At 51.8% G+C, this 12,889-nt stretch overlaps 4 protein-coding genes across 11 annotated transcripts in view; 2 read left to right on the top strand and 2 right to left on the bottom strand.

The window, feature by feature from the left end:
- The first annotated feature begins 520 nt into the window (after positions 1 to 520).
- Positions 521 to 5,503, top strand: Abhd1 (abhydrolase domain containing 1). 2 transcript variants are annotated; one of them, XM_076942173.1, is made up of 9 exons: positions 521 to 718; positions 3,261 to 3,421; positions 3,730 to 3,912; positions 4,052 to 4,097; positions 4,272 to 4,384; positions 4,501 to 4,674; positions 4,815 to 4,863; positions 4,927 to 5,110; positions 5,229 to 5,503. In XM_076942173.1, the coding sequence occupies exons 1-9, from the start codon at positions 581 to 583 to the stop codon at positions 5,435 to 5,437; spliced, it is 1,257 nt and encodes a 418-aa protein (XP_076798288.1). In that variant the 5' UTR covers positions 521 to 580; the 3' UTR covers positions 5,438 to 5,503. The 2 variants fall into 2 exon arrangements, with proteins under 2 accessions (XP_076798288.1, XP_034370103.1); XM_034514212.2 differs by having other exon boundaries at positions 523 to 718; positions 4,945 to 5,110.
- Positions 5,455 to 9,630, bottom strand: Preb (prolactin regulatory element binding). 3 transcript variants are annotated; one of them, XM_034514210.2, is made up of 9 exons: positions 9,260 to 9,630; positions 8,512 to 8,701; positions 7,707 to 7,927; positions 7,464 to 7,544; positions 7,226 to 7,350; positions 6,881 to 7,054; positions 6,663 to 6,735; positions 6,337 to 6,496; positions 5,455 to 6,132 (listed from the first exon to the last, which is right to left on the bottom strand). In XM_034514210.2, exons 1-9 carry the CDS (start codon positions 9,392 to 9,394, stop codon positions 6,038 to 6,040), a joined length of 1,254 nt encoding a protein of 417 aa, XP_034370101.1. In that variant the 5' UTR covers positions 9,395 to 9,630; the 3' UTR covers positions 5,455 to 6,037. The 3 variants fall into 3 exon arrangements, with proteins under 3 accessions (XP_034370101.1, XP_034370102.1, XP_076798290.1); XM_034514211.2 differs by lacking the exon at positions 6,337 to 6,496 and having other exon boundaries at positions 9,260 to 9,610; XM_076942175.1 differs by lacking the exons at positions 6,337 to 6,496; positions 6,663 to 6,735 and having other exon boundaries at positions 7,134 to 7,350; positions 9,260 to 9,615.
- Tcf23 (transcription factor 23) overlaps positions 9,414 to 12,889 on the top strand; it is a 20,500-nt gene continuing 17,024 nt past the window's right edge. Inside the window, exon 1 of the mRNA XM_076942176.1 lies at positions 9,414 to 9,545. Within this exon, the coding sequence (XP_076798291.1) occupies positions 9,434 to 9,545 (112 nt within the window). The 5' untranslated portion in view covers positions 9,414 to 9,433. The remainder of the gene's footprint in view (positions 9,546 to 12,889) is intronic.
- Positions 10,724 to 12,889, bottom strand: part of Prr30 (proline rich 30) — a 59,364-nt gene continuing 57,198 nt past the window's right edge. For all 5 annotated transcript variants that reach the window (XR_013113237.1, XR_013113247.1, XR_013113256.1 and 2 more), the window contains one exon: positions 10,724 to 12,487. Coding sequence is in view for 1 of the 5 variants with exons in the window: in XM_076942177.1 (XP_076798292.1) it covers positions 10,967 to 12,124 (1,158 nt within the window). In the remaining 4 variants the exon portion in view is untranslated. The remainder of the gene's footprint in view (positions 12,488 to 12,889) is intronic.

Genomic DNA, 12,889 nt, shown 5'->3' with positions numbered 1-12,889 from the left:
CCCAGGGGCGTTTATGTCCAATGCCTGCTACATAGCTGATGAACAAATCATCTGTTGCGCCCTTTCTGTTGGTGGGGATTGTAAGAGACCACGCACGTAGAGACATTTAACCTAGGGAGTAGAATGTCACCACTGAGCAGCTGAAACCTGAGTATGTATCAGTTTGTTGGGCAGTGCTTGTGCCCAGTGTGTGAGGGTCACAGTGAATGGCTGTACTCTGTGACTGACCCACAGGAGTGGCTGGTGAACCTTCCCAGGGTGCCTGATTCAGCCTTCGCCATCCAGAGATGGCGCGCACCAAGATGGCAGCTGTGGGGGCGCAGCCTGCCCTAGGGCTTCAGTGCTTTTCACCACTAAGAGGAAGCAGGAGTAGTGGAGGAGTGTGGGTGACTGCTGCTGGGCTTGAGAGGTTCGGCTGACAGCCAGACTCCGCCCCTCGCCTCCAGACTGGCTGTGGGCGGGGCCGATGGCGGGTGGGACCTGCAGAGGCCTACCAATGGCTTGCAAGAGGCGGGTGCACGACAAACCGCAAGCGGAAGAGTCAAAGTTCAGGAGCTAGAGGCAGCCGGGAGCCTGGGAAATGGAAGACCCTCATATTACCAAGATGCTGAGTTCCTCTTTGAGCCCGCAAAACGGCACCTGGTCAGACACCATCTCTCTGCTCTTAGCTATTGGCGTTGCTTTCTATTTGGGCTACTACTGGGCATGTGTGCCCCAGGTGGGTGAGGGCCGGGCTATGGCTGGCGAGCTTGGGGTACTAGAGTGTATGGGGGTAGTCTCCAGCCTGGGCACGAGCCCTTTCTAAAAGCTTGAGTAGCTGGTTCTGTGGCACCAAGTGAATTTTGCTATTACGACCTATTGGAGAGCCGGTTCTGCCTCGTTTAGATTCTTGGAATCTTCCTTCCCCCCACCCCCAGCTGGGTTTTTGAGCACAGGAAGGGTACTCCCCTATTCTATTGACTGACCTTTGAATAAAGGTGGAGTGGAGGGTATCCTCAAGTGTCAGAGGCGCGGGCTTTCTGCTTTGCCTTTATTTTAGGTGGTCTAACTAAAATATGTAGATCATGTTCGCTAGCTGCACAGAATAGTGGAACGGATGCCTGTGTGGTACTGGCACCAGTCCGACAGCTTAGCAGGGCCTCCTCTCTCTTGAGGACTGGCTGAGATTCCTGCCGAGCTTAGGACAGATGGATAATTCTCTACACTCAGTCCTGTCCTAAGCTCTAGACTCTTTGTGTATACAGTACTGAAAAGTCTTAACAGGTTGTTTTTGATCTATTTGATCAAACTGGAATGTAGATAAAATAAACAATCTACTCATCCAGGAAAGCTAAGGTTTTTATCTTCTTAACTGAGTCTAACAAGAAAGCTATTGATTCAACTGGTTATAAAAGATCTATAGGAGTTAAATGTTTCCTCCTGGCTACTGGGAAGGCTGAAACAGGAGGGTCACTTGAGCCCAAGAGTTTTGAGCCTACAGGTAACATAACAAGACCTGTGCCCATACAGTGGGGTCATGGGGCCTGTTCCAGAGAAGCCCACTTGTAGATAGAGGTAATGTAAACTGGGAGTAAAGAGGTAGCTGAATGCTTGAAGGCACCCAGATTCTGTTCCCAACAGCTACACGGCACTTCCAGTTCACCTGTCTGTAACACCCTCTCTGGCTTTCAGGTCAATATGGGTGGTGCACAAACATACTGTAGGCCAATACTCCCACACATTAAATAAAAATAAATCTAGAATATAAATAGTAAAATCTAAAATGTTTAAAATCACATAAAATGCTTACTTAACATATCTGGAATGCAATAAGCATTCAATAAATTTTACTTACAAGTTATTATTGTTGACACCATAATTATTAATTCTGCTTTGCTCTTGTTTGCTCTGTCCTATGGTCATAATTTCTTTACTTCTATCTTATCGAATAAGGTTGGGATTTGTCTGCATTATAGCACAGTGATTTCATTGTTGTTATTTTAGGATTTAAGGACCAGGGTCCAAGTCACAGTATAAACTGGGCCTTGTTAGTGGATCATTTGCCTATCCCTTCTGAATAGCATAGCTGTAAGATAGAACAGGATCTGATTTTAAGTTTCTTCCAAGTGCAACTTATGATTTAAAAAAATTTTTTTTACTTCTCCAATGTTGGAGATCGTCCTGGGGTTACCACTGAGCTACTGTGTGCCAACACAACTCTTCCATTCTGGTCTTAGGTCGGCGTCCTCCGACTTTGTTCAGCAGTGTCCTTAAGTCTATGACGCTAGGCCAGCTCACTTACTTCATGGCTATGCAGAACCAAGCACAGAGGCTGAGAGTCAGGGCTTGGTGCCCATTGACCTTGTTTGTCCCTATTGTCCCACCACCGTGCCCTTTTCTCTAGTTGGCATGAGGAAAGGAAAGAGTTGTTCATGTCAGGATGCTTCCTCCTGTAGCTCCACAGGAGAATATGAGGCGCCCCTGTAAAAGAAGCCCTTCGTCACTGAGAACACACATTAGAGAACGGTAGAAATATGTAGACAATGGGGTGCTAAGAACAGTGGGGTACAGGAGGAGCCAGAGTGACCAGAGCAAGCTTCAGGGCGATGCATTTGAACAACGCTGCTACAATGCAAAGGTCAGACTGAATGGCAGAGGTCTCTTCACCTGGTCAAGAATCCCAACCAGCACACCATGGTGACACAGCCTAGCACAGAGGCTGGGCAGATGTCTCAGCCCTGAAGAGCATGTACTGCTGTCCCTGCGGATCAGTTTGTTTCCAGCATCTGTGCTGTGGCTCTCAGCTACCTGTAACTCCAGCTCTAGAGGAACTAGCACTTCTTCTGGACCCCACAGGCAAGATCTGACCTGTGTGGTTGTGCTCACAAGGAGAGGCACATCATTAAAAATAAAACCAAATCAGACAAAGACTCCAACAAACCTGCCAGAGGAGCACAGGCCTTACTTCTTAGGGGATCAACTGAGCAGCTCATGCTGTCTGTTCTAGCACAAATGGGTTTGAGGAGGGGACAGGCAGAGTCAGCACCTAATCAACTGCTGCAGATCTGCCTTCAGGGTCAGTTCTGGAGGCTACACCTTAGGACTGAGGTTTTGGGGGGCACCATATGACACCAGTGACTCTGCCACTCTATTCTGAGCTGTGCTGGGTACTTTGTTGTGGCAAAGCAGTATCCTTAAGGCTGGATTCTGGGGAAGGGATCACTTACCCTCCAGTGTCTGGGACAAGAAAAAAAGAGGCCAATTGTGTTGTGTGATTATAGAGGCCTCGTCTTGTGGCTGGGCCCCAGTTTCTGGCCTTCCTGGAGCAACACTGTCCAGTCACTGTGGAGACTTTCTACCCCACACTGTGGTGCTTTGAGGGACGGCTGCAAACCATCTTTCGAGTCCTCCTGCAGTCTCAGCCTGTGGTTCCTTACCGGAGGTAAGAAGAGTCAGAACCAGGAACACAAAGCTGCAAGTATCCAAGGGAAACTGATCCTCCTCTTTAAATGAAGGCAATCTTTGCCTCAAAGCGTAAGACTGGGTATATGGAAGGGTCTTTACTTGCACTCGCACAAGGTTAATCATTCATCTGTCTACACTAGCTGGTCACCCTACTGTTTTAAATGAAATGTGCCTTCAAGTGATACCTATGACAAAGCAGCAGAGCTTGTGGGTGAGTCAGAGGGTAGAGCTCCAAAGTGCAACTCCTAATAGCATCTATGTATTGCAATCTTTCCTAAACCCCAGTGAAGTCCTCCAGACCTCAGATGGAGGCCAGTTCCTTCTAGACTGGGCTGAGCAGCCTAACAGCAGTCACTACCCAGAACCTACCACCCAGCCCATAGTACTGCTGCTTCCCGGCATCAGTGGCAGTAGCCAGGAACTGTACATCTTACACCTAGTGGACCAAGCTCTGAAGGATGGCTATAGGTAAGGATGAGGTACAGAGCTTGGCAAGGGAAAACTGACTGGACCCTGACATGGTACTCTTTGACAGGGGCCTTTCTGAAGACTACCCAAGGGGAGGGTCTTCTTGGGAGGGTTGGCTCACACACCTGTGTTGCCCCAGGGCCGTTGTGTTTAATAACCGTGGATGCCGAGGGGAAGAGCTGCTGGTGAGTACCCTCCTCCTCTGCGGTGGCCCTGTACCTGTTTCCTTTAGAGACCACTGGCCCTAGGGCTCTACCTACTTACCTACCCTACCCTTCCTCACGACTTCCTGAGCCCTTCCATTTGGCTGCCTTCTGGCAAAGGCCTCCCTCCCTAGCCAATGACCCATTTGCCCTCAGACTCACAGGGCTTACTGTGCCAGCAACACTGAAGATCTAGAAACAGTTGTGAAGCACATAAAGCGCCGCTACTCCCAAGCTCCACTGCTGGCTGTGGGCATCTCTTTTGGAGGGTAATAGTTGCCTGGGCTGATTCCAAAGACCCGGTTGTTCATCTTGTGTTTTCCCTCCTCTTCTGTCCCAGCGTTCCCATGACAACACTTTTCATGGCCTGCCTCCAATTTTACAGGATACTGGTGCTTAACTACCTGGCACGGACCGGGAAGGCCGGAGGCCTGGTTGCCGGATTGACCATGTCTGCATGTTGGGATTCCTTTGAGACCGTTGACTCCTTGGAGACCCCACTCAACTCACTGCTCTTCAATCAGCCCCTCACTGCTGGACTCTGCCAGCTTGTGGCCAGGTAGGATAGCAGACAGCAGGCTTTGCCAGGGCTTGGGTCCATTCCAATCTGGGCTTTCTTGAGGAGGTAAGAAGACAGAAGCTGTGAGCTCTGGGTTCAGGTGCAGGAGTCCAGACAAACCCTGATGTATTCTTTTCCAGGAACAGAAAGACAATTGAAAAGGTGTTGGATGTAGACTTTGCGATAAAGGTATCTTTCAGTCACCCCCTCACCCCAGTGTTGGTCTCCTACTTTCTAATACCTACGGCCTAGCATGCCTCTACCACACAGGCCCGCACAATCCGCCAGCTGGACGAGCGATACACATCTGTGGCTTTTGGGTATAAAGACTGTGCGGCTTATTACCAAGCCTCAAGCCCAAGAACCAAGGTAGACGCCATCCACACCCCTGTCCTCTGCCTCAATGCAGCAGATGATCCTTTCTCCCCCATCCATGGTGAGTGGCTGCAACAAGGTCCTGACCCCATGGCTGAGCCACGGATGTGGGTTGTACTGAGGGATAGCCTGGGTTCTCATTCGAGGGCAGCTTTCTGACCTCCCTGACTCCCTCCCAGCCTTCCCTCTGCAGGCTGCCCAGAAGTCTCCCTATGTGGCTCTGCTCATCACAGCTCGGGGTGGCCACATCGGCTTCCTGGAAGGGCTGCTGCCCTGGCAACACTGTTACATGAACCGAGTGCTACATCAGTATGCCCGAGCCATCTTCCAGCACTCGGTAGAGCTGCCTGACCTGGGAACACTCACTCCTGGAGATGTAAAGAGCTGACAAGAGGACAGCTGGGGTCTCGGTCCAATCTTTCTCTCTTTATTAAATATCAACTCTTCCTGCCTAGCGAGCCGAGGTTCACTTTCCCTTTCCTCAGGCTGCAGTAGACCATTCAGGAACTCACTGTGTATCTGGCCTGACTGGCTTGGTACTACCCACAGGAGCCACAGATCACCGCTACCTGCGTCTTCCTGCCTTAACAGCAAGTGCCAGTGCAGACTCTGTCTCAACAAAGCTGAGGACCTTGTGTGAAGGCTGGAAGGGGAGGCCCAGTTTCTGTAAGAAGGATGGCCATGCCTCCAGGCTCTTGGGCATCTTCACATATTTCTAGTAAAAGAAGAGCTCAACTCTGGTGCCCTGGGAGGCAGAGGGAATGAGGCAGGCAGTGTGGCCTGAGCTTCAGACCACACTGTCCTAAATGGGTCCACAGGTGAAAGCAGGGCTCCCAAGACCCAGAGTGATGGGGAGGCCACCGGCAAGTTTTGGCTGAGGGACCAGCAGTACCCATCAGTCGCATCAGAAGCAGCTTCAGCCGTTGGGCTCCATGATTCTGCTCTGGAAGGTGGCACTGTCCAAGGCTGATTCCCATCGGTCAGGAGCTTAAAGAAAACCTGGGAAGGCACTCTGGAGCAGCAGGATGGTTACAATAATAAGGCCGACACACAGCACGAGCAGGAGCCATATAGGAACACTCCCTGTGGGCGGGGCGAGGGAAGAGGTGAGTGGGCAAAGACACTTTGGAGCTTTAAACCAGAACCCTTAACCGCTTTCATTCAAGGAGGGGCAGATGGATGGGTAAAAACAGTCTATTTTCTCGGGGACAATGTTTGCTATAGCTAAAGATGAAGTGGTACCCTCCCCACCACAGACACACACACACAACAACGACAACAACTCACGTCGTGAGGGCAGCAGGTGCAACTGGCAACGACTATCCACAGCCACAGAGAAAAGAGCAGTTTCATGGGGCCCAAGAAGCTTTGGCCCACAACCCTTCTCAGGTAGAAAGGTCACATCTGTCACCACAATGCCATGGGCCTCCTTCACATAATACAGGCGCTGGGGGGAAAGCAGTGAGGAAAGCCGAGTTGGAGGCTGCCTTCGGGAAAACATGTTCCACAGTCCTAACAGGCTTCCCCTGTGGCCTGGGCCACATCCTTCCTGTGTAATCAGGGCAGAGTGAGCTTGGAACCCTCCCATGGGTTGTGCCAACCGCTATCATTACCTGGAGAGAGAAAGCTATGTAGATGGCGACAGAGCCAGTGACCGTGCCTAGGCCTAGGAAGGTACCCGATTCACTGTAACATACAACAGAGGATTCATTGTTCTGGAAGCTTGTGCAGAAACCCTCTCCCCCAACAATGGTCCTTAGAGACTGAGTCAGGACTCATTCCCGAGCTCCCTCAAGTGCCCACCATCTAACCAAGCAGAAGGACTTCACACCTGACACTGAGGCAGGAAATGACTTCATGGCCACAGGACCTGGTCCGAAGAGGCAAGAAGGTGGAACTGTCCCAGGCTGTGAGGTAGCAAGGCGGGGGCTGACGTAGGCGCTTGTGGGGTATCTGTACTGTGAAGAGTCGCAGCCCACCGGGCTGATCTGGAACCTGCCCAAACCTGGAGGACAGGCAAAAGGCTTTCAGTTCCTGTCAGCTCTCAGGTTTGTCCCCTTCATCCTGGTCACACCTGGAACAACCTCCAACAAGGCTCCAGCCACCCCCAGTTCCTTCTCTCTTCTCCCATTCCCCAGCTGAGGTGTGCCTGCCAGCCACCCTGTGACCTGCACACCTGCAGGCCTGGTAGCGGTACGGTGTGTTAGAAGAGGCGGGTCCATTCTCTTGCCACTGTAGCTGTGTCACCAGTTGATCCTTCTGCCACACGGAGGCCTTAAAGTCCCAGCCCACAGTAACCAACTGGGGCGGAGTAAAGATCCCAAAGATGGACAGTTAGGACATCTACACACTGGGCAAGTAACACAATAGGCTCCCCCTTTCTGCACCAGCACCCCACACCCCTACCTCCTTACCTTGCCATCAGGACCCAAAGCCAAATCTCCAATCTCCCCTTCATGTGCTTTGAACTCCAGAACTTTCTCCAGGCTAGGTACCTATAGCCAAGACAGTATCACAGTTACAGACCAGACAGTGAGAACACTGCCATCCCCACCCCTCCTACCCCAGTGGCCACTCATAAATTTCACAGAATGCATATTCAGATTCTCCCAATTTTGTTGTTATTACAACTGACATTCATTCCCCTAAAACCACACCTTCCAGACACGAACATGACCGTCAGTTCCTCCAGTGGCAAGCAGGGTCTTATCATGGTTGAAGCACACAACTTTCTGCAGTGGTTCATTGCTGAAGTCTGTCTGTACGGCCTCCAAATTCTTTACTCTAAGTTCAACTCCTTCCGGGTGAACTTCTGCTCCTGATTTCTTCTCTACTGGAGCAGTCCCTTTCCTCTGTCGAGGTCCCTGCTCCTTGGAACCTGCAACACAAACAATTTGCCAGGATCCAGACTTCTTTGTTGTTGTTTTTTAAGACAGGGATTTGCTAGGTAACCCAGGCTAGCCTTAAATATTCTTGCCTCCATTCTTAAGCACTGAGACTACAGGTGTGCACCACCACCCTCAGCTGAACCTGGGCATCTGTATTAACTAGTACCAGTCCTCTACTGATCCAAGTTCAGACTTCAATGCTACCACCTTCCACATCTAATTTTTTTTTAGAGACCAAGATTTAGGGGCTGGAGAGATGGCGCAGCAACTGTTCTTCCAGAGGTCCTCAGTTCAACTCCCAGCAACCACATGGTGGCTCACAACCATCTGTAATGGGGTCTGATGCCCTCTTCTGGTGTGTCCCAAGAGAACAATGGTGTATTCAAATAAACAAACAAACAAACAAACAAATCTTTAAAAAAACAAAACCCAAAGAGAACAATGGTGTACTCAAATAAATAAATAAATAAATCTTTAAAAAAAAAACAAAAACCAAACCAAACCAACCAACCAACCAAACAAACAAACAAAAAAATCAACAAGATTTAGAGCGACTTTTTCCAAAGCTTCTCACCTGACTTCTCTGCTTTATTGCCCTTCTGTTGATGGACCTGGAAACGAAGAAGCTGACAATGGGCATCCTGTCCAGCAGCAAGGATGTCACCGGCTAGTGCCAAATTCATAGTGGCCCGTGTCTCTGTGTCATGAGAGTGCAGCAAGGAGGCGCTCAGGCACCCGTTGATCTGCTCTAGCTGCAGAAAATGCTGTGAGGGAACCAAAGTGAGCAAAGTTCAGGCCAGCCCGGAAGTCACACTAAGTCCTAGTCTCAGTTGCAACCTTTGCTTCCCGCACCTCCAGCTCATGTTTTTTGTTTGTTTTGTTTGTGTTTCTTTGGTTGTTGCTGCTGTTGCTTGGCGCTTTATTCTCTTACTGGAGCTTCCCAAGTCGTTACAGCAATCAGGGCTTAGATTACTAGGTCCAGTTTACAGAAAGTAAAGAATTCAGTCTCCAGCTGTTTGAAGACAGACAAGACAATGTGCCTTCCTGGAAAAGGCCAGAGTAAGAACCCCGGACCAGCTCCCATAATCCGGCGTGGATAGACAGTCCAGCCTTCGCAGACCTGCACAGCTTTCAGTCTAATTTTGGATGTCTCAACCGGTCTACTCAGGTGAAACCAGCACCCGAGCGGTAATGCGGGGTGTTCCCATTAGAAATGGGCAGGGTCTAAAGCAGCGGTACGGCTCGCCTCTGCATCCCCCCGGCCACCCTGGAATCGCCCTGGGCCACGGTATAACCTGTTCCCAGTGGCCCTGCGTTCTCACCACGCCATTCTTTATGCCGGTCTTAGCAGCTCCTCCTCCGCCCGCAGCGATGAGCAACCCAGTCTTGGGGTCTATCCGAAGCGCATACAACGGGAACGGGGCCCGGTAGAGCTCCACACCCCGGCGCCGGCCCATCCCGCACGCGTTCACTGCCAGCCCCGTGGAACCCACGGCATGCCGCGCCGCGCCGCGCCTCCGAAAGCTGCGGAACTTGGTGCTCTAGTTTCCCGGAAGACTGCCGACCCCTCTCAGCACTGTGGACTTGCCACCACTCAAACCACCGCAGGTAGGTAGCCGACCTGCGCTCGCGAAACTGCCTGGGTCGCGCAGGCGTTCAGTGCGCACGCGCAGCGCTCCGGGTTCTCTCTACGCAAGCGCAGGACGCCAGTCCGCGTCAGCACTAGCGGGACGCGCTGTCACGGAATCCTACCATCGGATCGGGTTCCTAACCTCGAATGACGGCGAAGCTGCCATCTTTGTGTGGGGCGTGAGAGGTGGGACTGGAAGACATACTGAAGGCCAGTAAATCTTGAATTAAAAAGTTCTCGGACTGGGACAGTCCCAACTTGAGAGATTCAAAGACTCGTACAAGCAGGTCCTTTATGTGTCACTCCCGGGAGGAAGTGGTTTCTCCCGGATCACGGTGAGGACAGACACTAAAATAGATTCACTGCTTCCTAATATCCTAATATGAAGAAACCAGTTCCCACTTTGAAAGCATTCTCCGTGGCTAATTGGACTCTTTCTTAGGGCTTGACGTCCTCTTCTGGAACACAAAAGTTATGGGTGGCTTCCTGATAGGTGTTTCTAAGCGCTGTGGGTAGTCCCGTCCCCTCCCCTTCCCTCCCCTCCCCTCCCCTCCCCTCCCCTCGCCTCTTCTCTACTCTCCTCTCCTCTCCCTCTCCTCCTCCCTCCCACCTCTCTTCTCTTCTCCTCTCTTCTCTTCTCCTCTCCCCTCCCCTCCCCTCCCCTCCCCCCCCTCTCTCTCTTGTGTGTGTGTGTCCCCACTGAAGACAGAAGAGGGCATTGGATCCCCTGGAACTAGAGTTACAATTGTGAGCTGCCCAGTGGGTGCTGAGACAGCATCTCTCTAGTTTCTGAAGGAGCCTTCTAGTTTCTGGTCTGTACGTGTGCTGTACATGATACTTGTGCTCTCCTAGAATGAGTTGCTAGCAATGTCCTTCCCTGTGAGGACAATGAGCCACTGCGTCCTAGTCAACCCGGGCTGTCCCTGGAGAAATAGACCTATTGGCCTAATCTTTGATTCCAATTATGTGTCCACGGACTTGAATTAAACATGAGAAGAGCCTTGTAGAGGTCTCTAAGCATCAGGTACTAGAGTGGACTCAAGTACGTAGCATTTGGTGTCCTTCATCCTTCCATCCCCCGGCCTTGTGTGGGACTGGCCTTATCCCATAGCCATTGATTCTGCCCTGTGGGCATAGTGGACGCAAACACAAGATTCTCAGGGTTAGGCTTTATTGGATACACTGAGGGCTAAATGAGGCCTTGGGTGCCTCTGGTCTCATTAACTAGGGGAGACCAGACTCCACAGGGGGTTCCTAGGGTTCAGGGCAGGAGAACACACCTGGCTTCTGGCCAGCCAGCCCTTCAAGGGGTCTCTGTGCCTCCCCAAGGTCTGAGAAGGCCTGGTAGGGAGGGTGGGGTTTGGAGAGGGTGTTCCAGAGGGTCTCCGCTGCTCTGGAATTAAGATGATGACTTTCGGAGAATAGACTTTAGGGGCACAGACCTCTTTGAGACAGAAGGCCTGGGCTTTGGGGATGCAGTGGCCTGTCTTGTCTCCTGAAGTAGAGACCTGAAACACTGGCTGGGTTTTGGTGATTGAAGGTCTACAGACCGGAGGCTCCCGGACTGGAAGGATTTGCCAGCGATTTGAACTGATGTCTGGGTTGCAGGCTTTTGACTCTGGAGGGCCTCTTCCTGGGACTCTACTCCCTCCGTACTTTTTTTTGGCAGGAGATGCAAAGCCTTGGCCTGGTGCTGAGACAGGCGGAGACTGAATCCAATGCCCAGTCGGAGGCGCCCAGATTCCTGGGGCTGGGCACAGGGCAGGAGTTGAGGGAAGGCAAGCAGCTGGGGTATAGTCTTGTACTTGGGGTTGGGACAAGACAGGGTGCGGAGCTGAAGGCACACTAGACATATGGGGTACTCCAGGACTGGGGCCCGGCCGGTTGTGCCTAGCCACATGTGCTGCAGAAATTCTAGCTTCAGGTCTTGTGCAATTCTGCGGCGCCCCACATGGTCCACCAGGGCTTGGGCGAGGGCCTCTACGTCCTTGAATTCTGCAGGGTCCACCTTGCTTGGCACACATTCCCCTGCTACCCCAGAGGACCTGATGCTTCTGGATGGAGGTCCCTGCCATGCTTGCTCGGTACTCGGAATCTCTGGAGAAGGTGACGTGGGGCTGGGGGAAGTGATCGCGGAGCTTTGAAAGTCCTGGAGGCAGGAAGAGGACTGGTAGGAGTGAGGAGAGGAACTTTGTAGCTGGGAAAGAGAGGAGGAGCGGGTAAGAGGGGGAGAGGGGCAGACCTGATACTTGGAAGGAGACGTGGAATGGGGGGAGGGAGAGGATCTTGGGCGAGAGGAGTAGAGAAGAGGGGCAAAGTCAGAATTTGAGTCCGAAGAGTAGATGTGAGGCCCAGGAGTGTGGGTCTGTGTCAGAAGAGAGAAAAAATATGGCTGCGTGGTGGGCAATGGCAAGTGGGAAGAAGAGAGGGTCTGATGGGGAGAAAGAAATGCTAAGTTGGGTGGAGGGGAGTCCACAAACTGTGAGAGGACCTGAGGGGGACACTCTGGGGGTGCTGCGTTCTGTAGCAGCACCTGGTCCTTGTTTTGAGGCAACATTGCCTTGAATCAGGAGGGAAGGGGATGGGGTGACAAGACCAGTGGTTAGAAACACCTAACAGTCACTGTGGGGATCTCTGAAGCCAGCTGTGGCTGGTGGCCAAGACTGCCTTCTGTGCACAGTGTGGCTGCAGCAGCCTCATTCTGCTGTAGGCATCAGCAGCAGGCCAAGGGGACACACAGCCTCTTCTACCTGGCTGTGGCGTGCTCAGTCCGGAGCCTGCATCTAAGCTTGGCTCCTCACGTTTCCTCAGCCATTCGCTGGGGATGTATGGAGACAGAGAATGAGAGCTGTCCCTGGGGAGCTGAGGGACAACCGCAACTCTCTGGGTGGAATCAGGAGGAAGACACAGTCTGTAGGACCTGTGGAGAAAAAGACAGAGGTCAAAATGTCGGGATGATTGGTCCACTTCTGGATTCTGCGTCAGGTACTCAATTCCAGTGTGAACTCAAGACCCTCAAAGTGAGGTCTTTGGATGTAGTTCAGCTGGTACATTGTTTGCCTAGCATGCATGAAGTCCTTGGCATGATCCCCAACACCACTTAAGGGTGGCATGCTGGCACAAGCCTGTGATCGCTGTGGGGATATAAGGAGCTCGAGGCTAGCCTGGGTTCCATGAGTCTGTCTCAAAACAACAAAGACTAGCAGTTTGTCACCTTTGAGGTCAGAAAATCTGGCAAGGTGCTATAGAGAAGGCTAGAAAAGTGGAGATTGTGGCTGGAAAGAGGGAGGGGCTGAGGGGAAACGGGCAGCAAAGAGCAGCG

This window comes from Arvicanthis niloticus, chromosome 11 (assembly GCF_011762505.2).
Source record: "Arvicanthis niloticus isolate mArvNil1 chromosome 11, mArvNil1.pat.X, whole genome shotgun sequence".
Classification (NCBI taxonomy): Eukaryota; Metazoa; Chordata; class Mammalia; order Rodentia; family Muridae; genus Arvicanthis; species Arvicanthis niloticus.
Note: the sequence above shows the minus strand (reverse complement) of the source record. Positions and strands in the feature narration are given on the sequence as shown.